This window comes from Carlito syrichta, unplaced genomic scaffold, assembly GCF_000164805.1.
Source record: "Carlito syrichta isolate Samal-C Ts95f unplaced genomic scaffold, Tarsius_syrichta-2.0.1 Scaffold95853, whole genome shotgun sequence".
NCBI classification, from domain to species: Eukaryota; Metazoa; Chordata; class Mammalia; order Primates; family Tarsiidae; genus Carlito; species Carlito syrichta.
Genome location: NW_007039949.1, coordinates 343,141 through 365,960, shown reverse-complemented (window position 1 = coordinate 365,960; position 22,820 = coordinate 343,141). Strand labels below are relative to the sequence as shown.

Here is a 22,820-nt window from a genome sequence, read left to right as displayed (position 1 = left end):
AACAAACTAATATTTATATAAAATTTTAAAGGTTACTATCAGCTTTGGCTGAACTTGAGCCTCTTAGTAAACCTATGATGTCCCATTGAATAGATGAGCAATCTGAAGCTCAGAGAAATGAATCAACCACACGAGAAATCATCATCCAAGTGAGCCATGGGCTGAAGCCTGGATTCTGCTAGCCCAGGTCAACTCAAAGCATCTCCAGAACCTCCCGGCGGTATTATGCAACAGCAAATGAGTTGGAAAATGTCATTCCTCAACCTAGAGTTTCCAGTCTCTGCTGATCCCACAAAAGAGGAAGAAGTTCCCCGCCTCACTCCCCCAGGCCTGCTTGCAACGACAAAGCAGGGGCTGTTCCGCTTTTGAGTTTACTCAAAATGTTTACTAGCTGAAGGCTGGGCTGCCCCCTAGCCTGGGATACACACTTCAGTGCCGCTCATACATAGCACAGCAGGCTGAGCAGCGGAGCTCAGGAAGCCCCCCAAACCATGAAAGGCTGGGAAAGAGGCTTCCTGGCCCTTCTCTAATGTTTCCCATTAAGGAGCTGCCCTGGCAGACACAGCAGGCCCCACCCCTCCCAAGAGCCTGGGCCTGGCCCCCACACCTACCTGCAGGGAAAGTCTGCACTGGCTCTGGGAGATGGGCTGGCGAGGTGCCTGCCTGAAGATGCTGGCACTGTGTGCTGTATGGTTCTGCACATGCCTCGGTGTTAGCCTGTCCAGGCCTGTGCTCCCGGCCTGCCTCTCTGGTTATCTGGCTCTGAGTCTGCTCTACCCAGGCCTATCCTTGTTCCTCCCCTGACCACACCTTCACCACCCCTACCGCCCCCACACCCCCTTGGGTTTCCTCTGGGTGACTTTTTCTTCCTGTTCTGGCCGACTGGGGGCTGTTCTCGCGGCTGGTGTCCCAGAGCCAGAAGAGGCCTGAAGAGCCCTAGGAATGGGCAGTCCTGGGCTCTGAAGGCCCACTCCTGCTCTGCCTCTACCCCACTCCACCCTCTGTCAGGCTTGCAGCTCAAGGGTTGATCCCAGGAGTCCAGGTCTCAGGAAAGAGAAAAATCTGAGGAATACAGAACAGTGAGTGTCACCCACTCCCCATCCCCCATCACCCTCCCTGCTTGGCCCTGGACCCCATCCCTGGACCCCAAAAACTCCTCGTAACCTGACTTATTCCGGTGTTTCCCAGTCCCCTCTGGGATCCTCCCTCCTATGGCTTTTCCTACCACTCCCCTTCCCCTCCCTCCTCCCAACATCAGTTATTAACTGATGCCCTGGGGTTTATAAAACTGGGTTCTGAATGCTAAATAGGAGTATGCCAGACCAAGAGAAATGATTCCAGTGAGAGTCTCGCATTGGGAGGTGGTGGGGGCCAAGGCACAGGAGTATACCATTCTCTGCTTGCCTGTCAGCCCTCACCACCCTTTCACCATCATGAACATCCATAGGTCCCCCTAAACAACCACCCCACAGGGCAGAGATGGCCAGCAGAACCCAGCTGGCCCATTTCTTGGAGCTACTGAAGAAGGAGGAGCTGAAGGAGTTCCAACTCCAGTTGCCCAGTAAGGTGCTATCTGGGGCCTCTTCTGGTTCAATACCAGCTCAGCCAGAGATGAGTGGCTTGGAGGTGGCCTCATGCCTAGTGGCTCAGTACGGGGAGAAGCAGGCCTGGAACATGGCCTTTAACATCTGGGAGAAGATGGGACTGAAGCTGGTGTGTGCACAGGCCCAGGCAGAGGCGGCCTTAATGTGGGGTGAGTAGACAGGGGGCCCCTCTTCCTACTGCAGATCTCCTGGCTCCCATCCCTCCTCCCTTGGGACCCCACCACCACCACTGAGACCCCCCCCCCCGCCAGGCCTTCCTCTGGGCAGTGATTGAGACTACCTTATCAAAGGAGGACCTAGGCACCAGACGAGGCTGGAGCTGGAAGGCTTACTGGGGGCCCTTGCTGGAACCCAGAGTCACACACCCTCTTCTATTCAAGTGCATTCTCAGGACCCCATGTGGCCCTCATAGCGCCTGGTTGGGGTGGGGACAGGGTGAGGGGAAGCTCTCAGAGCTCCGGAAGGGGAGAGGCTGACACTGACATTCAGAAGAGTTCTGGGGAGGGTGGGCGTGGCTTTCAGACCCAGCTCCCAAGTGGGCGCTTGCTTGGCGGTGCAGTTATGAGCAGGTAGTCAGGCAGAGGCAGGCTCCAGTCCTGGCACTTCCACCGTGGTCAAATCACCTCACTGCTCTCTGCCTCTGTTTCTCCACCCGTAAAATGGTAGTAAGAGCCTGCCTCCTTGGACAGTGTGAGGATTAGAAGAATTCATGTGAGACATTTAGCACAGAGTCTAATAGTGCTTAATAAATAAGCGTTCTGTTGCTGTTGCTGCTGCTGCTACAACTGTTATTATTACTGCTAACAATCCTGCCCCACATGGGAGAGCTGAGGCTCAAAGAGGAGTAGTGATTTACACATGGAGGCATAGTAAGAACCAAGACAGATACACAAATTTACTGGATCCCCAATCAAGCCTTTTTGCCCAGCAGTGTCTATAAGAGCATCACTCTTCGGATGAGCCTATGGAGGTTGTGGAGGGTGCAGGGGAGATTCCTCCTGACCTCTCTTGGTTGACAGAGGAAACCCACTTGATATGAAGAACCTGACCTCAGTCCCCTGGCTCCTGCCCCTGCCTCTCTGACATGTCCCCAAACTCTTTGTCTCCCTCCCACAGACCACCCTTCTGTCTTCTGCTCCCAAAGTGAGGTTGGCCTAGGGTCCCCCAACCAGCCTACCTCCACTGCGGTGCTGGGGATTCTGGGCCCTGGGTCCCTGGAGAGCCCCCAGGATTCAGAGAAAAGAAGGATTTTGAGATGGCCACCTGACACGTCTGGAAACAACTGGAGAGGTGAGGCTTGCTGGGTTGGGCTGAGAACCCTGGGTAGGGTTGTGAGTCAGCTAAAGGTGCCCCACCCAGGTGAGACTGTCTGTGCCTGGGGACCTGGCATGGGGGGCAGCAAGAGAAAGATTAGAGGAGCCAGGAGCCAGGGTGGGGTGGTGAAAGCAGCAGACCTAGAAATGGTTTATCAGGAAGCTACCAATGCTGAGACTGCATCTCACCCCATTTGGTGGATGGGGAAACTGAGACCCATGTGGGTCAGGCTGTGAGTCTTACCCAAATGGATACCATATATGACATAGACCTTGCCCAAGCAGAACTCCAATCGTAATCACGGTGGGCTCTGAAGTGCCTTGGGGTCAGAGTGGTCTAGAAGTTCTAAGGAGGACTCTGTTCCCCAGATGGGCCCCAAGGAGAGGCAAGGCTCACCCCTCAGCCCAAGCCGGGTCCCTCACATGACTTTTCTTATTTTGGTCCCTGCTGTGCTGAATCACCCAGGCTGCAAACCTCAGCTAGGAGCTACGCCCTTGCCTCTTCCTCTTCTCACCCCACCATCATAGTGGCCACCTCTTCCCAGTGCAGAAGGCCTAAAGAGAGTAGCTTATTTGTTCAAGCTCACACAGCACTTAGTGGCACAACCAGGGCCAGAGCCTAGATCAATCCATTCCTCATGTGGTAATCTCCTCTTCCACTCTGTTGCTGCTTTGTTAAGGTCCCCACTTTCTCCCTTTCTTTTTTTATTCCTTCTCTGCCTGCTTTCACCCCTCCCGCTCCCATGCCCTGGCAATAGTTATTACAGACTCAAACTCCAGTGCCCTCATTTTTCACCCTGATTTCATCCACCTGCTGTGTGGCATGGGACAAATCATTCAATTCCCTTCTGTCTCATTTTCCTCATCTGAGCCTTCATACTACTCAATTTTCACTCCCATGCCACCTTCCACTCCATAATACAGAATTTGTAACTCTTTGAACTCGACACACACACACACACACACACACACAAATCCACTTGCATAAAAATCCAAGGGCATTATGTAGACTCTACTTAAGATATCGTAGAAGAGGGTTAAACTGCTCATATCTCTCTCCCTACAAAGGATCTTCTTATGCCTCCACCAGCATTCTCCTCTCTCTTGCCTTTCCCCCATGCAGTACCCAGCCTCACTGACTCTTTCCTTCTCTATGACTCAGCACTTCTGCTCTGTCCCTAACTTACATGGCCCAAGTTCCAATGCCTAGCAAAGGAGTGTCTAGCAGAAACACTTCCAATGCCTAGCAAAGAAGTGTCTAGCAGTAACACTTCAAATGCCTAGCAAAGAAGTGTCTAGCAGTAACCTGCTTCCTTCGAATGTCACTTAGTAATTATTATTACTTGTAAAGAGAGATGAATCCCCCAAATAGCTTACCAAAATCTTTCTACCTAATATACACTGTGCTCCCACCAAGAAGTTTCAGACCAGCTACTAAGAATAAAATTGTCTCACTTCTTTTATGTGGTTTTGAAAATAATATTACTAACATCCATCTCACAGGATTGTTGTGAGAGTTAAAAATGCACCTAAAAAAATGGATGTTCAATAAATGGTCATTTCTTTCTTGTCATTCCCCTCAGAAATCAAGCCCTTACCCTTGTTTGAAGCTCTTTCAAGTTTCCCAGTCTACCAGTCTCCAAGTCAGGAATCACCCAACACCCCTACATCCACAGCAGTGCTGAGGGGCTGGGCATCCCCACATCGGCCCAGCCCAGATCCCAGAAGTCAGGAGGCTCCAAAGCCCAGGTGGCTTCTAGCTGATACACCAGAAAGTTGCTGTGCAGGTGAGACCCTGATGAGCTCCTGGAAAGGGGTGGGTGAGGCAAAGGCATGAAAAAACGGTTCCCTGGGGGCCAGGTTAGCAGATTGAGCTCAGAAGTTTTAGATCACATCTGAAACTTCTCTCCAGAAATCCCACTATTGGAGTCTCTCCACTGGACCAAGGAACTGTTTCCAGAAGGCCTCTGGACATTAAGATGCAGACATGTTATCCAGCACAGGAAACACATCACCTGGTATACTGGAGAGAGCACTGGCCTGGGGTCAGGAGAGCTGGATTCGATTTCTACCGACTCCTTCACCTGCAAGAAGCCTAGAGCAAGTCACGTGCCCATAAGTGTTCACTAGGCACTCTCTGGATCAGGCCCTGTGGCCAGTGCTTTACTTGCACACTGTACTTAAAGTTTACAACCATTCCATGAGGTAGATATTATTATCCCACCTTGGAGATGAGAAAACTGAGCCTCAAAAATGTTACAGTTAGTAGTGGCAGAGAAGGAATTCAACGTTTGCTCTCTCTGATGCCACAATCTACACCTTTACCTCTTACATCCCACTCCCTCTACCATCTGGGCAATAAGAACAGTCATACTAAAGCCACAGGTTCCTGAAGTCATAGTCATAACCACCAAAATATACTGCCTCTCAATGCTAGGTAATGCCCCCTTTGAAATCTAAGAGATGTTAATTCAAAAGGATTCCTTCTGCACCCAATTAGGAGTAAGTAAACTTGCAGAATTCATGGCCCTAAAATGTGGCCCAGGTTCAAAGTATATCAACTGACTTAATTAGTCACACCATTTCTCCTTCAAAGAAGAAAAGCAGGAAGAAAAAAGAAAAGATTAGAGACATCTTACAGAAACATACAAGTGCAACAACCTTACTAGAATGCAATATCCTTAAAAGTGAAAAAGGCAAGTATGAAAGCCATGAAGGCTAACCGGTTGCGGTAATAAAAGGTTTCATTGGTTCTGAGCATCCTAGTAGCCAGGACAAAAAGGAGAAATATAATGGATTACATAATACCTATCACTCAACAGAACAGAAAAAGACCAATTCAAGAAAAATATATTTTCTCTGATTCTAAATTCTAAAGAATTTATTCAAGGAGGGAACTTGAACAAAATAATATCCCAATAACAATTTCATGCAACTACAAAAACTGCATGGCCTGCTTTTTGATATACCAAGAGCAAAGGTAGGAAAATTTGCTTGCATAAAAGACAAAATAGTAAATAGTTTAGGCTTTGTGAGTCACAGGGTCTCTGTTGCAACTACTCAACTCTGCCCTAATAGCCTGAAAATAGCCATAGATAATGCATAAACAAATGGGTGTGGCAATGTTCCAATAAAGCTACATTTAGGGACAGTAAATTTTTGAATTTTACATAATTTTCACATACTAGGAAGTATTATTTTTCTTTTGATTTTTTTCAACCATTTAAAAATGTAACAACCATTCTTAGGTCTCAGGTTGTACACAAAGATAGGTGGCTGGCTGGGATTAGCACACTTTGGCCAAATCCAGCCAACCACCTGTTTTTAGGGATTTAGTCAGAGTTTGCCAACCCCTGGTTAGGAGTATAACACTGAAACTCACTAGAGGTACTGCAATGGAGGTAAATTTTTTGAAATATGACTTGATTCAAGAGAATTTTGATATATAGTATGGTAACAAACGTGTGGTATAGTAACAGATGCAGGAAAACCAGAAGGTTTGGGAGAATGTGGCATCAAGAAGAGCAAAGCCTTCCCTTGTCCCTTAGGTAAACACAGCCTGAGCGGGGTGGGTCATGGCCATGGCCATTCTGAGGAACTGGGATTTTCACATTGCCAGAAATGTTCCCACAGAAGACAAGAAAGGCAGGTCTACAGATTATTATTTCAGAGATGGGGTGACCCTGGGACATCCCAGTCTCACCAGTGCTAAAGGTGTGAACTGACCCCACACTTTCCACTCTCCCCAGATTGTCCTTAGCATACCTGCAAAGGTAGAACTGATGACCTTGAACTGTGGAGGCCCAGCAGGATTCCAAGATTCACCTAAGAAAGGAAGTGAGAGGCACTCTAAATATTGTGAAGGGAATCAAGGGAAGGTGTCATAATGGATGTTTTATTTGGAATCTGACTAAGACAGGAGCTTGAGGTCCCTCCCTGTGAAACAATCCCTATGTACGCTCAGCTCTTCAACTCACAAGGCATCTTCCATTTGTCTCAGGTTGGGCTCCCTCAGACAGGATTTGCTTGCAGTTTATTGAGGAGATGATTGCTGGAAATACCAAGAAAAGAGAAGAAAAGTGAGGCAGGGAAGCAGAGATGCCCAAGAAAGGTGCATTATGGAGCAGGTTACCCCTGTGAGCAACTGAGGTTCAATATCAGAGAGACAGTAGAGAACACACCTCAGAGTTGTCTGTCTTGACCCTCTGACCCTCCCCACTTGTGGGCCCAGAGAGCCCTCATAGATATGATCACAGGTGCTTGCAGAAGGACACCATTGGCAGGCACTGCAGCAATGGGTGCTGAGGGGATGCTTTAGGACCAAACAGCATCTGCTGCACTATCCATTATCTCCTTCACTCCTCCATGACTTCCTGCAAGAAGATTTCACAACCCTCAACTTACAGATGAGAAAACTGACACTTAGTAGGGTTAACGGTCCAAGTCATAGGTTTAACCAAGATGCAGAGATGTGTCTGTTTTGTTCAGTTTTTATCCCCAGCTGCTAGAATAGGATCTGGCACATAGTAAACCCTTGATAAGTATTTGATGCAGGGAAGTCATACAGGGAGTATGACTTGGTTGTGTCAAGATTTGCACTGGGCTGGCTGAACATGGTGGCTCACACCTATAATCCCAGCACTTTGGGAGGCCAAGGTGAGAGGACTGCCTGAGCCCAGAATTTCAATACCAGCCTGGGCAACATAGTGAGGCCTCGTTTCTACAATAAGTCAAAAAATCACCCAGGCATGTTGGCATACACCTGTATTTCCAGCTACTTGGAAGGCTCAGGCGGAAGGATCGCCTGAGCCCGGCAGGTCTAGGTTGCAATAGCCATGATGGTGCCACTGCACTCTAGCCTGGACAACAGGGTGAGACTGGAACAAAAAAGAGAGAGAGAGATACGTGTACTGGGATCTTCCATCCCAAAACATGTATTCCTTTCAATTCATGGAGAAAACATGCCAGTGTCTTCACCCAGTGTAGTGTGACTTGGAATAGATGCTTAAAACAGTTGTTGAATGAATGAATAAATGTATGAACAAATCTATTCTATACCTTTCTGCTCCATCTATCTCCCCTCTACTTAGGAATCAGAGAAGGATACCAGAAGCAGATGAGAGAGAACCCCTGTTCCACACAGTCCTGGAAAAATGAGGATTTGCACCAAGAATTCACTCAGCTGTTACTTCTACACAGACCTCATCCCAGAGGCCACAGGCCCCTGGTCAGGGGAAGCTGGCATCAAGATGTTTTGAGGGATCAAGGACATTTGATTGAGATCGGAGACTTATTTGGCCCAAGTCTGGGTTCCCAAGAAGAGCCTCGTGTAGTCATACTGCAGGGGGCCGCTGGAACTGGGAAGTCAACACTGGCCAGGCAGGTGAGGAGAGCCTGGGAGGAAGGCCACCTGTACCGGGACCGCTTCCAACATGTCTTCTACTTCTGCTGCAGGCAGCTGGCCAAATCCAAGGAGGTGAGTCTCGCCGAGCTAATCATAAAAGACTGGGTGGCCCCTCTGGCTCCCATTGGACAGATCCTGTCCCAGCCAGAGCAGCTGCTATTCATCCTCGATGGCGTGGATGAGCTGAGATGTGTCTTGGAGAAGCAGAGTTCCAAGCTCTGTCTGCATTGGAGTCAGCTGCAGCCGCTGCACGAGCTGCTGGCCAGTTTGCTGGGCAGAACCACACTTCCTGGGGCTTCCTTGCTGATCACAACTCGGACCGCAGCTCTGCAGAAGCTCATTCCTTCTTCAGAGCAGCCACGCTGGGTGGAAGTCCTGGGGTTCTCGGAGTCCAGCAGGAAGGAATATTTTTACAAATATTTCACAGATGAAAGTCAAGCCATTAGAGCCTTTAGTTTGGTTGAATCAAACCGTGCTCTCTGGACACTGTGTCTAGTACCCTGGGTATCCTGGCTGGTCTGCACTTGCCTGAAGCAGCAGATGGAGCAAGGGGAAGAACTCACATTGACCGCCCAGACCATCACAGCCCTCTGTCTACGTTACTTTTCCCAGGCTCTCCAAGCCCAGTCCCTGGGGCCCCAGCTGAGGGGCTTCTGCTCCCTGGCTGCTGAGGGCATCTGGCGAGGAACGACCCTTTTCAGTCCAGCGGACCTCAGGAAGCACAGATTAGACGAGGCCATCATCTTCACTTTCTTGAAGGTGGGTGTTCTTCAAAAGCACCCCACCTCCCTGAGCTTTAGTTTCACTCACCTGTGTTTCCAGGAGTTCTTTGCAGCAATGTCCTATGCCTTGGGGGATAAGGAGAGAGGTGAACACCCTAACCACATCAGAGGTGTGGAAAAGTTGCTCGAAGCATATGGAAGGCATGACCTACTCAAGACACTGACCATGCGCTTCCTGTTCGGACTATTAGGTGAACAGGGGATGAGAGACATGGAGAACATCTTCCACTGCCAGCTGCCTCGGGAGAGGAAGTGGGGTCTGCTGCGGTGGGCCAAGGCAGAAGCCCAGCCCTCACAGATCCCCCTGCTGCCACGCTCTCTGGAGCTGCTCCACTGCTTGTATGAGACTCAGGATGAAGATTTTCTGACCCAGGCCATGGCCCATTTCCAAGGAACAAGGATATGTGTCCAAACAGACATGGAGCTCTTGGTGTTCACTTTCTGCATTAAATTCCGCCACCGCGTGAAGAGGCTTCAACTGAATGAGGGTGGACAGCATGAGCCAGTGTGGCGGCCCCCAGGGATAGTACTGTGAGTACCCAGCCTGCCCCTCTCTCCAGCTACTGTGTTGGTCCTAGGGCACTGAAGGCGCTGTCTCTGAGCCTGGTCAGTGTGCGTGGGGTGGGAGGCTCGAGGATTGAGGTCACCAGTGACTTCAAACTGCCCTGTCTGGTCACCATTCTCTGCCCACCTAAGTGCCTCTCCTCTGCTCAACTATGGGGCGGGCCCTGCTTGCTTCTGGAGAGCCCACTGTGACCCTGCCTCGTGTTGCCACTTCTCCTTCTACTCATAGGATGGCCACCTGGCTTCTATCTTGGACCACGCCCCCATGTCATGCAGACCTTTGCTGTCCCCGCACTCCCAAAGAATCAGGCAGCCCGTCTGCCCCTTGCTCCTCTCTCAACGTGCTTTGTCTGAGAAATTGCTCACTCAGCTGCTTCAAGCATCCCTTCAACAAAATGATGTTGACCCTGAGATCTTTCCCCATCACTTCTGAAAAGGAGTCCCCTATTTTTCCCTGCAAAACCAGTTTCCTTTGTGTATCAATGGTGCCACAATTGTCCCAGGCATTCAACCTGAAACCCACCCTCTGAGTGCACAAGCAGCACTTTCTCTAACCATCCTCCAATCCAGCAATGCTGAGAACAACCCCATTCGGAGGCCTCTGCCTCTATTGCAGTATGGATCAGGTAGTATTAGTGTGTGTCTGTCTCCCCCTTTAGATGATTCATTCCATAAATATTTGTTAAGCGCTGATTTTATGCAAGATCACAGACAAAACAGCATAATCCCTAACCAAAAATATGGAGAGAAAGACAAATATTCATGCAATAATGACACTAGAGTGGGATGCCTACAATAAAAAGGTATCTTGTGTCACCAGGCGTATAAAAAAATAGCTGTATGGTCAAGATACCACAGTGGCCCAAGGAAGAGGGTGATTATAGAGTGGACCTTTCCTCCAAGGAAGAAATATTTGATTTGGGTCTTTTATTTTCTGATTATATTCATCCTTTTCTCACAATAAAACCCATGATTATTGTAGAAAAATAAGAATATGTAGATAAACAAAAAGATAAAAAGTAATATCGAGTACTCCACACTCAGTGATGACCATCATTAAGAATTAATGGTCAACTCTAAGAATTCTAGCCTTTTTGCTACATACATTTCTATGGAAAATTGAACCATACTGTATGTTTCTATGTTTGGGGGGTTTGTTTGTTTGTTTGTTTTGAGTCAGGGTCTCACTCCATTCCCAGGCTGAAGTGCAGTAGCACCATCACAGCTACCACAGCCTCAACCTACTGGACCCAAGCAATATTTCTGCCTCAGCCTCCTGAGTATATAGGACTACAGGCATGCACCACCATGCCCAGCTAATTTTTTTATTTATTGCAGAGACAAGGTCTCATCATGTTGTCCAGACTGGTCTTGAAGTCCTGGGTTCAGACAATTCTCTCACTTTGGCTTTCCAAAGTACAGGGATCATCGTGTCTATTTCTACAAGAAAACATCTGGGATTTTGATAATGGTTACATTGAATCTGTAGATCAATTTGGGAGGTACTGTGTGGCTCGGCAGACTTAGAGAGAAAGATGAACCACGGTTGGGGACATATTGAGACGTATCAGGTCAACACATTGCTGGAATGTTGAGGTGGGGCTATCTGACCCCAAAAAAGAAATATCAGTCTGAAACTTGAAAGAGAGCCTGAATAGGTGAAGCCCTAGAAGTAGATGAGATCACTAAAGTAGCATGTGAAAATTGAGAAATTAAATGGGTGGAAGGCTGGGTGCGGTGGCTCACGCTTATAATCTCAGCACTTTGGGAGGCTGAGTTTGGTGGATTGCTTGAGCACAGGAGTTCGAAACCAATCTGGACAACATAGTGAGACCCTGTCCCTACAAAAAAAATTAAAAATTAAAAAATAAAATAAAATATGGGTGGAAATTATCCAAGGTAGTGTCTTCTCAAACAATCTCAGATGAAACCTATTGTCTCCCTTCAGGCTGCAAATGTTTTCTAGTACATTCCCTTTGCCATCTCTCTCTGTGGACCCTCTCCGGGATCTTGCTGTCCTTGGAAGGGGATAGAGCCCCATGTGAGCCCACTTGGACAGCAGTATAGATGACCATATACATCCTGAGTCATCCTCAGACCCCTCTCCCAGCCTCTGTTCCTGTTCCCACCTCCCATCTCCTCCTTTCTTTTCTGGGCACAGGGACTCCAGAATGTTTGTGCCAAAGGAAGATAGGTATGCCTGCACCAAAAGGAGGAAGGCTGTCCAAATTACCACTCTCTTCCTCTGTGCCAGGCCCTATGCTGGGCATTGCAGATTAAAAAGATGACAAGTATCTGCCCCACCCTCAAGGAACTCCCAGACTGAGGCAGAAAGAGACACTCAAAATGAACACTTAGGTGTGCTATGGTAAGGACTGTAGAATGAGGAGCCACACAGAGGAGTGGCACCTAACTGAAGGTGTCAGGGCAGAGGGACAGGCAGGAAAGCTAGTCAGTCCTGGGGATGGCACTGATGACTGAGACCTGGTGCTCAGGGGGACAGAGCCACTCGGTGTTGTGCAGGGCTGCAGCCCTCAGACCCCCTACACACGATCACATCTCTCCTGTCCCTTTCTCTCTCCCTCAGGTTCAAGTGGATCCCGGTCACAGACGCCTATTGGCATGTTCTCTTCTCCATTCTCAAGATCACTGGAAGCCTGAAGGAGTTGGACCTGAGTGGAAACTCGCTGAACTGCTCGGCAGTGCAGAGTCTTTGTGAAACCCTGAGACACCCTCGCTGCCACCTGGAGACGCTGCAGTGAGTCTGGCCTGGGTTCTGCTTGAGACAGGGATAAGCAGGAAATTCAAGGCAGAAGCTGAGTCTAGAATGAGGGATTAGGCTTTGTATTGATCAAATATTCATTGAGTCCCTCTCTGGCCATGCATTGTGACAGGTGCCAGGGCTACTATGGTAAACAAACAAACAGGATTTTTTTCTCTCGGAGTTTGCAAGAGACTTACATTAATCAACAAGCCATATTAATAAACATGTAATAACAGGCCCTGATAAGGATTTCAGTGGAGAAATTTCCTTGAGGCTTGAAGGAGGTCTGAAGAATACAGAGAATTTAACTAAGTAAAGCAGGATGAAGAAAGTTTCAGGTAGAGGGAATGGTGTGTACAAAGACCCTGTGGCAGAAGGAAGACAAGGCAGTCAAGGAATTGAAAGCAGGTCAGTGGGAAGGGCAGAGAGCAAAGTGGTCACATGAAGACACAAAGATCAGCAAGAACCAGACTATGCAAGGCCTGTGAGCCATGTTGGAATTTGGGGTCTTTTCCCAATGCAATAGAATTTTAAGGTTGACAAGATCCATACATTTTCTTTTTTTTTTCTTTTTTTTTTTTGAATTGGAGAGTCTCACTCACATAGGCTGGAGTGCAGTGGCACACTCACGGCCACCGCAATCTCAACCTGCTGGGCTCAGGTGATCTTTCCGCATCAGTCTTCCAAGTAGCTGGTGCAGCAAGTGCACGCCACCACTCCCAGCTAATTTTTTTATTTATTGTAGAGATGGGGGTCTCGCCAAGTTGCCCAGGCTGGTCTTGAACCCTTGCGCTTAGGCAATCCTCTTGCCTCAGCGCCCCCAAAGTGCTGGGATTACAGGCATGAGCCACCATGCCCGGCAGTACATTTTCAAAATAGAAACTGGCTGCATTGTGAAAAATGGATTGGAAGGGTATAAAAACAGAAATTGAGAAAACAGTAAGACAATTGATGTAGTTCCTTTAAAAATGGTGATAGCTTTGACTAAGGAAAATCACAATAGTGTCTGTAAGAAACAGTGACAATTTGGACTGTGGTATTGGCAATGGAGATTAAAGAAGTGACTCAATTCAAGAGAGCTATAAAAATAAAATAACTGGGATCAGTAATTGATTGCATTTAGAAAAAAAAGGAAGAGGAAAACATCAAAAATGACCTTAGGTTTTGGCCAGAACAACTCATGGAAAAGTGACACCTTTGCTGAGATGGGAAATTCTGACAGAAGAGTGGTTGGAGTGTCATGAGTGTGATCTTATGCTTGTTGGTTTTAGGATCCAAGACACTCCTAAATAGCTGGTTATTCAAAGAAGAAATCACAAGGGAAATTGAAAAATACTTTGAGATGAATTAAAACAAAAATGCAAGATACTAAAACTTACTGTATGCTGCTAAAGCAGTGCTTAAAGGCACATGTATAGCTAAAAATGCTTATTTTTATAAAAGAGAGAGAGAGAAAGAGAGAGGGAAAGACAGAGAGAGAGAGAGAGAGAGAGTGTGTGTGTGTGTGTGTGTGTGTGTGTGTGTGTGTGTGTGTGTGTGCGTGTGTGTGTGTGTGTGTGTGTGTGTTTGTGTGTGTGTGTGTGTTGGGATCTTACCCTGTCACCCAGGCTGGAGTGTAATGGCATGATCATGATGATCATGGCTCACGGCAGCCTCCACCTCCTGAACTCAGGCAATCCTTTGACCTCAGCATCTTGAGTAACTGGGACTACAGGTAGTTACCACCACACCCGGCTAATTTTTTGCTTTTTTGTAGAGACGAGGTCTCACTATGTTGCCCAGGCTGGTCTTAAACTCCTGAGCTCAAGCAATCCACTCGCCTTGGCCTCCCAAAGTGCTAGGATTATAGGTATGAGCCACCTCACCTGATCAAATGTCTATGTTTTACAAAAGAAAGAAAGAAAAGATACCACTACATACCCATTTAGAATGACCAAAATCCATAACACTGATCGCCAAATGCTGGTAAGGATATAGAACAATAAGAACTCTCATTGATTGCTGGTGGGAACGCAAAATGGTACAGCCACTTGGAAGAGTTTGGCAGTGTTTACAAAAATAAACATACTTTGACCATACGCTCCAGCAATCATGCTATTTAGTATTTACCCAAATGAGTTGAAAACCTGGATACACACAAAAACCTGCACATAAATGTATAGGGCAGCTTTATTCGTAATGGCCAAAACATGGAAACAATCAACATATCCTTCAGTAGGTGAATGGATAAACTGCAGTAGAGCCAAACAATGGACTATTATTTGGTGCTAAAAAATAAGATCATGCAATATTTTTCTTTCTATGTCTGGCTTATTTCATTTTTTAATCTCTCTTGAAATACACTGAATAGGCTGGCATCAAGAATTCTGTTGTTTTCTTAATGGACATGTAAAATTGAGTGTATTACACAGACACAGGAGAAGGAGTTGGTAGAGGAGAGTTTGGAGATCTCAATGAGGGGATGCCAGCAAGAGCATGGTCAGAGGAGAAGCCAGAGGACGTAAAATCAAAGACATGAGGATGCCAGGTGCAGTGGATCATGTCAGTAATCCCATCCCAGTACTTTGGAAGACCAAGGTGGGAGGATCGCTTGAGCATAGGAGTTTGAGAACAGCCTGGGTAACCTAGCAAGACCTCATCTATAGAAAAAAAAATCAAAAATGTAGCCAGGCAACTGCCTGTAGTCCCAGCTACTGGGAGGCTGAGGTGGAAGGATCTCCTGAGCCCCAGAGGTTCAGGCTGCGGTAAGCCAGGATTGGGCCACTGCGCTCCAGCCTGGGTGACAGAGTGAGACCCTGACTCAAAAAAAAAAGTACTAAGATATAAAGCTTTTTTCTTTCCTCCATAGTTTCTCTCTCAACCTGTCATGGTCTGGTATGTTTGCTTTTTTTTTTTTTTTGAGTCAGTGTCTCACTCTGTTGCCCAGGATGGAGTGCAGTGGCACACTTACTACCACCATAGCCTCAACCTACTGGGCTCAAGTGATCCTTCTGCCTTCCAAGTAGCTGGGACTACAGGCACTGACCACCATACCCAGCTAATTTACTTGATTTATTGTACAGATGAGGTCACCAAGTTGCCCGGGCTGGTCTTGAACTCCTGGGCTCAGGCAATTCTCTCACCTCAACCTCCCAAAGTGCTGGGATTACAGGAGTGAGCCACCGTGCCTGGTCTTATATTTGTTATTTAATGTTGCACTCCGTCAAGCACTGGGACACTAGCAGATTGCATGCAGATCCTCGAAGGTACCTGGGGAGTCCTGCCTACAACTTGGCATGTGCATGTGGCCCATCATATATAGGTGCCAACTGGGTGTGGTGGCTCACGCCTATAATCCCAGCACTTTGAGAGGCCGAAGTGAGAGGATTGCCTGAGCTCAGAGGTTCGAGATCAGCCCAGGCAACTTGGTGAGACCTCACCTCTACAATAAATAAAAAATTAGCTGGGCGTGGTGGCGCGTGCCTGTAGTTCCAGTTACTTGGAAGGCTGAGGTGGAAGAAGGCAGGTTGAGCCCAGCAGGTTGAGGCTGCAGTGGCTGAGAGCATGCCACTGCCCTCCAGCCTGGGCAACAGAGTGACTCCAACTCATAAATAAATAAATAAATAAGTGCCCTTTTCCACCCAGACCCAGGCACTGTGCCCTCAGAGCAGGTAAAAAAGTCAAGTCAGATATCTCTCCTTCTCATGGCCCCGCCACTCCAACCCACAGCAGGTGGGAGACCCCTCCACCAGGGTATTGCCAAGATGCACTAGATATCCAAGTCAACAATGGGTGAAAGACTTGCCCCTGAAGTCACCAAATGTACTGTGATGCTGCCAGCCCAGAGTAGGGACAGCTGCCCCCATGCCCTCCCCCAAGATTCCCTACCCCAACCTCCCAATACCTGACCCAGGCCTCCACTGGAGATAGAGGGTGACAGCAGTCGCTGGACCAGGGGGACGGCTGGGTGGAGGCCCTACAACAGCCAGCAGCCAGAGGCAGGGAAGTGGGGTAGCCAAGAACTCTTCCCACAGAGGAAGAAAGAGGTGGCAGGAGATAGGATTGCACAGGAGCCAAGGTTCCATTGTCCTATCAGACTTCACTTAGAAAACACAGATTCAAAGATGAAATTATTAAGAAATTCAAGGTGGCAGCCACAGAGCATAAACCTCCCCCTGCCACACCCCACCCCTGCCCCCACCCAAATTCTGAGCCCTTCTGAGTGCAAGGCCTGTGCAACCGCCCTGGTTGTATGCCTGTGAAACTAACCCTCCTCTCACATCTAATCTCTCAGTAAGCAGCAGCAGCTCCATATTCAATCTAGAAGCCTCCCTGGGCCACCAAGTGTCGTCCGGTCTATCTGAAACATCTCCCATAGCCACTGCTCTGACCCAAGTGCTCATCCTCCCACCTAGACCACTTGCTTCTTGCCTCACCCTGCCCAGCCACCTCTACTCACGTCAGGGATCTTTTCAAAGCCATGCAAAGATCACATCCCTGCAGTCCTCAAGAACTTTCGTGGGTTCATCACTGCCACCTGAACAAGGTCCAGACACCTTATAATGACATTCCACTATCTTAATATTTTCTAGTTTTTCCCTCAGACTTCGACCCCCCCACCCCCACCCTGCCCTGACCCCAAGTAGCCTTTGTGCCAAACTTGCTACACTGAACACTTGCAGTAATTTCACATCTGTCCTGCCAGCCAGGAGTCCCTCCTGCCACCCTCACCCTGGTGAACTACTCATTCAAGGCACACCTTCTCCTCCCCCACCTCCTTGATAATCACTTATTCCTCTGCCTTCAACTGCACCTGACTTGCCCCTCTTTTGATGCTATTTAATTCATTCACTCATATATTCATTCATTCCGTGTATACTTATTAAGTGCCTATTGTATGCTAGACACTGCTCTAGGCACTGGGGTAAAGCTAGTGCAAAAATGGGCAAAATTCCTTCCTCATGGAGCTTACATTCTGGAGGGGGAGAGAGACAAGAAGCCAAATAAGTAAGTAAAATATATTTTCTGCGACATGGGCTATAGAAAAAAGTGCAACAGAAAGGAGTAGGGAGTCTGGGGTGGGCATGCAATTTTAAACAGTGACGTGGAGGGGCAAGGTTTCACCAAGGTGACTTACTTTTGAGTAGAGACCTGAAGCAAGTGAGGGAACAAACCATGGGATATCAGGTGAGAAGATTGCCCCTGGCAGAAAATATAGCAGGTGCAAAGGTCCTGGGGTAGGGACTGTGCCTGAGGTGTTTAGGGAAAAGGCCAACAAAGATGAGTTAAAAGACATTAGAGATGAGGACAGAGATGACAAGGATCCAAGTCACCAGAGCCCTGTAGACCAGGACAGAGACCTCGAATTTTACTCTGAGTGATGTGGGGAAACTTTGAAGGGTTTTGATCCAAAAAGATCCAAAGGCTAATTACTGTTATTTGTTTCTTTGTCTATCCCTCAGTAGCCTGTGCATTTCTGAGGTCTAGAGAGGGTTTTACCAGCAGTAAAGCCCACAGCAGGTGATCACTGGGTGCTTGTGGGTGTTTGTTGAATCAATGGGTGAGCAAACTCAAGGCCACGGTGTGTGTCTCCCACAGGTTGGCCGACTGCAGCCTCACCGCTGAGGGTTGCAAGGACCTTGCCTCTGCACTGAGCACCAGTCAGACTCTGACCAAGCTGGAGCTGAGCTTCAATGTGCTCACAGATGCCGGAGTTGAACACCTTTGCCAGGGGCTGAGACAGCCGAGCTGCAGGCTACAGCAACTGCAGTAATTGCTCCTGGGTTGGCACTGCCTTGTGGGTGGGCATGGAGGGGTGCAGGGAGCTGCTGCTTCCATGGGGCAGGCCGGGGGGGGCAGACCGAGGGGAATGGGGGGAGGTAAGACCTACCTGCTTTAGGGGGTGGGGAGGAGCCTATGGAATCTAAGCCTTGCTGTGGAGGCTCAGGAGAAAGGTCATCCACATTGGGACTGAGGCAGGTGGCCCCAGAGCTCTAAATGCAGCAAGGGAAGCCAAGTCCCAGTGCACAAGCACCTTTCCAGACTGAATCACACTTGCTATCATCCCGTTGGCCAGAGCAGGTCCCATTGCAGCCTCCCAAGTACCTGGGACTATAGGTGTGTGCCACTACGTTCGGTTATCCAGGCCCAGATTCCAGGAATAGAGGATAAACTCTAGCTCTTGATGAGAGGACACTCCCAAGGGGCGTGGATGCAAGGTAGGACTGGGGGAGGAGAGGAGAATGTGTGGCCATTGTCACAGTCTAATCTAGAGGAGGATGATCATAATACCGACTTCATAGAACTTTTGTGAGTTCTTCCTCCCCTATTCTCATCAGCTGTGGTCTACCTAGTTAACAGGTCCTCCTGCTTGGCATATGGGGCTCAGGTATGGAGAACTAAAGTCGTCATTGTCTACTTAATTCAGTCTTCTACCTGAAGGGGACAGAGCCTTGCCCTCTACCATACAGAGGCTGGTCCCCCTGGATCCCCTCCCCTGATGCACAAACCCCTGCAGAGGGCCTCTTTTGGTTTCTGTCTGAGCCCCAAGAGATCTTTGTTTACATCTCTGGTCCTACTGTGCACTTCCCTCCCTTCTTCCCAAGGCCAAGCCTCTCCCATTCCCAGGGCCATTGCCAGTTTCCCCTCTCAGTAATCCTGAGCAAAGAGATCAAAGGATGGACGGGATGGAGGAACAGAAAGGTGAGCCAACTGGAATCCCCTTCCAATATCAGGGGTCAGTGATCCCTGGAAGGCTAGGAACTCTTTAACACCTGTAAGACTTAATCCTCACTACAGCTATAGATGACAAGATTAGGGCTCACAGACATTAACTGATTTTTTCAAGGTCACACAGCCAGGAAGCAGCAGCGTAAGGATCTGAAACCAGATCTGATGCCAAAACCTGGTTTCCTACTTTCCCAGTTCCCTCTCTTAGCTAAGACCCTGTAAGTGCTGTGTGACGTGCCACCAGCTTTGTCGGCAGATGAGATCCTGAGTGTTCTGCTGGGAACTGAGCAGACCCAACTGTAGGACCCAAAGGTATTACAAGAGAGGAGACCCCAAGAGCAAGGGATTCCCAGCAAGGATTTCCCCAGAGATAGTCTAGGTATATGCAACATACTAGATAGATACACAGCCCTTTTCTCGTATAAATGGTAGCATCCTGCAAACACTGTCCTGTACCTTACTTTATTATTTAAAATATATATTGGAAGCTGGGCATGGTGACTCACACCTGTAATCTCAGCACTTTGGGAGGCCAAGGCGGGAGACTTGCTTGAGGAGTTCGAGTTCAAGACCAGCCTGGGCAACATAGCAACATCGTCTTTACACAAAAATGAAAATTTTAAAAATTAGTGAAGCATGATGCCTCACACCCACCTATAGTTCCAGTTACTCAGGAGGCTGAGATGGAAGACTCACCTGAGCCCAGGAGGTCAAGGCTGTGGTGAGCCGTGGTCATGCCACTGCACTCCAGCCTGGGCAACAGAGTAAAAATCTGCCTCTCTCTCTCTCTCTCTCTCTCTCTCTCTCTGCATAGATATATATATATATATATCCTCCTGCCTCAGTCTCCTGAGTAGTTGGAACTACAGGTGCACACCACCATGTTCAGCTAATTCATTGGGGTTTTTTTGTGGAGATGAGGCCTCACTGTGTTGCCTAGACTGGTCTATATATATATGTGTATATATATATATATATATATAGAGAGAGAGAGAGAGAGAGAGAGAGAGAGAGAAAGATATATATAGATATAGACAGAGAGAGAGAGAGACACACACACACACATTTATTTATTTATATTTATATACAGAGAGTATTCAAAATGTATACATTTTAAGAAAGGAAAAAACTGTATTAAAATTGTAACACTCAATAAGATGTATACAAGCCATGTTTGACTTCTGCAATTATGAGAGGCGCTCAAAGTGCATCCAGACACTTCTGGTTATGGTGAACACCTCTTAACATCAGCATCCAGACACTTCTGGTTATGGTGAACACCTCTTAACATCTCTTAAAATTTGTATACATTTTTTTGGCACCCCGGGTACAGGAGATGGTCCTGCACCAGCGAAGTTGTTTCATTCTTTTTAATGGCAGCATAGATTTTTCACTACATAGATTTTTACCATCAGTTTTTTAATCAATCTCTTATTATGGGCATCTGGGATGTCTCCAGTCTTTGCTACTATAAACAGTACTGCAGTTAACATCCTCCTCAGGCCTCCTGAGATATTGTGTATTCTCTGTAGCTTAAATTCTGAGAATTGCTGGGTAAAGGGCATGTGCATTGCTAATGTTGCCCTCTGAAGAACTTCTACTAACCAAGGGGTACACTGTTTACCAAGATTAAATGGGTCACAATGAGCCTAATCACAAGCACCCCCATGTTAGCCCTTGCCCAGCTCATCTCTGTAACCACTCACACTGCAGGAGACAGGGAGGGACTCTAACAGGAAAGACCACATAGGCCAGCCTGCCCTTCCATCCTTGTTCCTTCTCCTACATGAGCTGTCTATCCCCCTCCCTGAGACTCTTGGCCCATGAACAGCGAGGACCCAGGCTGCCCTGGATGTCATGGAGCTCAGGTCCTCCCCCGGACCCTACAGAACCAGGCCAATGGACCCCTACCTCTATTTCATTGGGTCTGCAACTCAGCTGCAGGAGAGACAGAGTTAACCACCTAGACAAGACCAGGCAGGCTGCAGAGTTGTAACACTGCTCAGCATAGCGTGCGGGTGCCAGACATGGCCCTGATCTGGGACAGCACACGCTCCAGACTCCAGTGTGGCAGGGAGAGCCCAGGGTAGGTCCTCAGTTTCAAGTGAAGTCATCAAATCACTGTCAACTTTTATTCCTTCTTTTTTTTTTTTTCGAGTCGGGGTCTCACTCTGTCACCCAGGCTGAAGTGCAGTGGCACAATCACGGCTCACAGCAGCCTTGACCTCAGGTTCAAGCAATCCTCCTGCCTCAGTCTCCTGAGTAGTTGGAACTACAGGTGCACACCACCATGTTCAGCTAATTTATTGGGGTTTTTTTTGTAGAGATGAGGCCTCACTGTGTTGCCTAGGCTGGTCTCAAACTCCTGGGCTCAAGCAATCCTCCAGCCTCGGTCTCACAAAATGCTGGAATTACAAGTATAAGCCACCATGCCCGACCCTCAACTTTTATTCTTATATTAGCTCACTCATTATTCTCCTGGGCTGTTGATGCCTGTCCTGTTGAAACCCACCACCGTGTCCAATGTCAGTTGATTCTAGGTGTGCGGGAGGACCAATGAGGTTAACAATTAGTACCAGTTATACAAGTGGAATACTGGGTAAATTACTCATCAAGGTTGACATGGTGAGTGGACAGGATTCAAGTGAATGACACAGTAGTGAGAAAGGGGGGTCATCTGGATCCTGGCGGACTCCTTGGCTGCAAAAGGAATGTTAAAATCTCCCAGGTGGCCGGACTCGGTGGCTCAGCTTGTAATCCCAGCGCTTTGGGAGGCCGAGGTGAGTGGATTGCCTGAGGCCGCGGGTTCAAGACCCGCCTGGGCAACTTGGCGAGACCTCATCTCTACAATAAATCAAAAATTAGCTGGGCCTGGGTAGCACGCACCTGTAGTTCCAGCTACTTGGAAGACTGAGGCAGAAGGATTGCCGGAGCCCAGCAGGCCGAGGCTGCGGTGGCCGGGAGCAGCTACTGCGCTCCAGTCTGGGTGACAGAGTGAGACTCCAACTCAAAAAAACATAAAAATAAAAAATAAAATCTCCCAGGTTACTACAAGCCAGGAGAGATTTTATCTTCCCTAATGTCAGCCCAGGGGCCCCAAAAGGTCACAGCTACTAGGAACGGAGACTAGGCTCCACTTATCCAGAAGAGTGAGCCCTCAGGACAATGAGGCCTGTGTGCATCTCTCCTGCAGGCTGGTCAGCTGTGGCCTCACAACCAGTTGCTGCCAGGACCTGGCCTCTGTGCTCAGCGCCAGCCCCAGCCTAACAGAGCTAGACCTGCAGCAAAATGACCTGGGCAACCTCGGCGTGAAGCTGCTCTGTGAAGGGCTCAGACAACCCACCTGTCAACTCACGCTCCTGTGGTAAGGCCTCGTGGGTCCCTTCTGGGCAGAGAGCAGGGAAGGGAGAGTGGCGAGATGGAAGGTGGTTGGACAGGGGAAGGAAAAGGTACTGATGAACGCATTGTCAGCCTGGGTTTCTTACCAGTTCCACCACTTACTTACACCATATGACTCAGACAAGTCACTGTCTTCTCTGAAACTCAGGTTCTTTATCTGTGAATGGGAATATCAAACCCTCCACATGGATTATAATGAGATGAAACATATGTAAAAACAGACTGGCCAGGTGTAGCAGCTCATGCCTGTAAACCCAGCACTTTTGGAGGCTGAGGTGGGAG

At 48.2% G+C, this 22,820-nt stretch overlaps 1 protein-coding gene across 1 annotated transcript in view; it reads left to right on the top strand.

Moving 5' to 3' along the window:
- The first annotated feature begins 1,479 nt into the window (after nucleotides 1-1,479).
- The window catches only part of NLRP1 (NLR family pyrin domain containing 1), a 45,607-nt gene continuing 24,266 nt past the window's right edge, over nucleotides 1,480-22,820 (top strand). Inside the window, 7 exon segments of the mRNA XM_021714234.1 lie at nucleotides 1,480-1,753; nucleotides 2,721-2,894; nucleotides 4,501-4,704; nucleotides 8,008-9,634; nucleotides 12,255-12,425; nucleotides 18,009-18,179; nucleotides 22,333-22,503. Of these exon segments, the coding sequence (XP_021569909.1) occupies nucleotides 1,480-1,753; nucleotides 2,721-2,894; nucleotides 4,501-4,704; nucleotides 8,008-9,634; nucleotides 12,255-12,425; nucleotides 18,009-18,179; nucleotides 22,333-22,503 (2,792 nt within the window).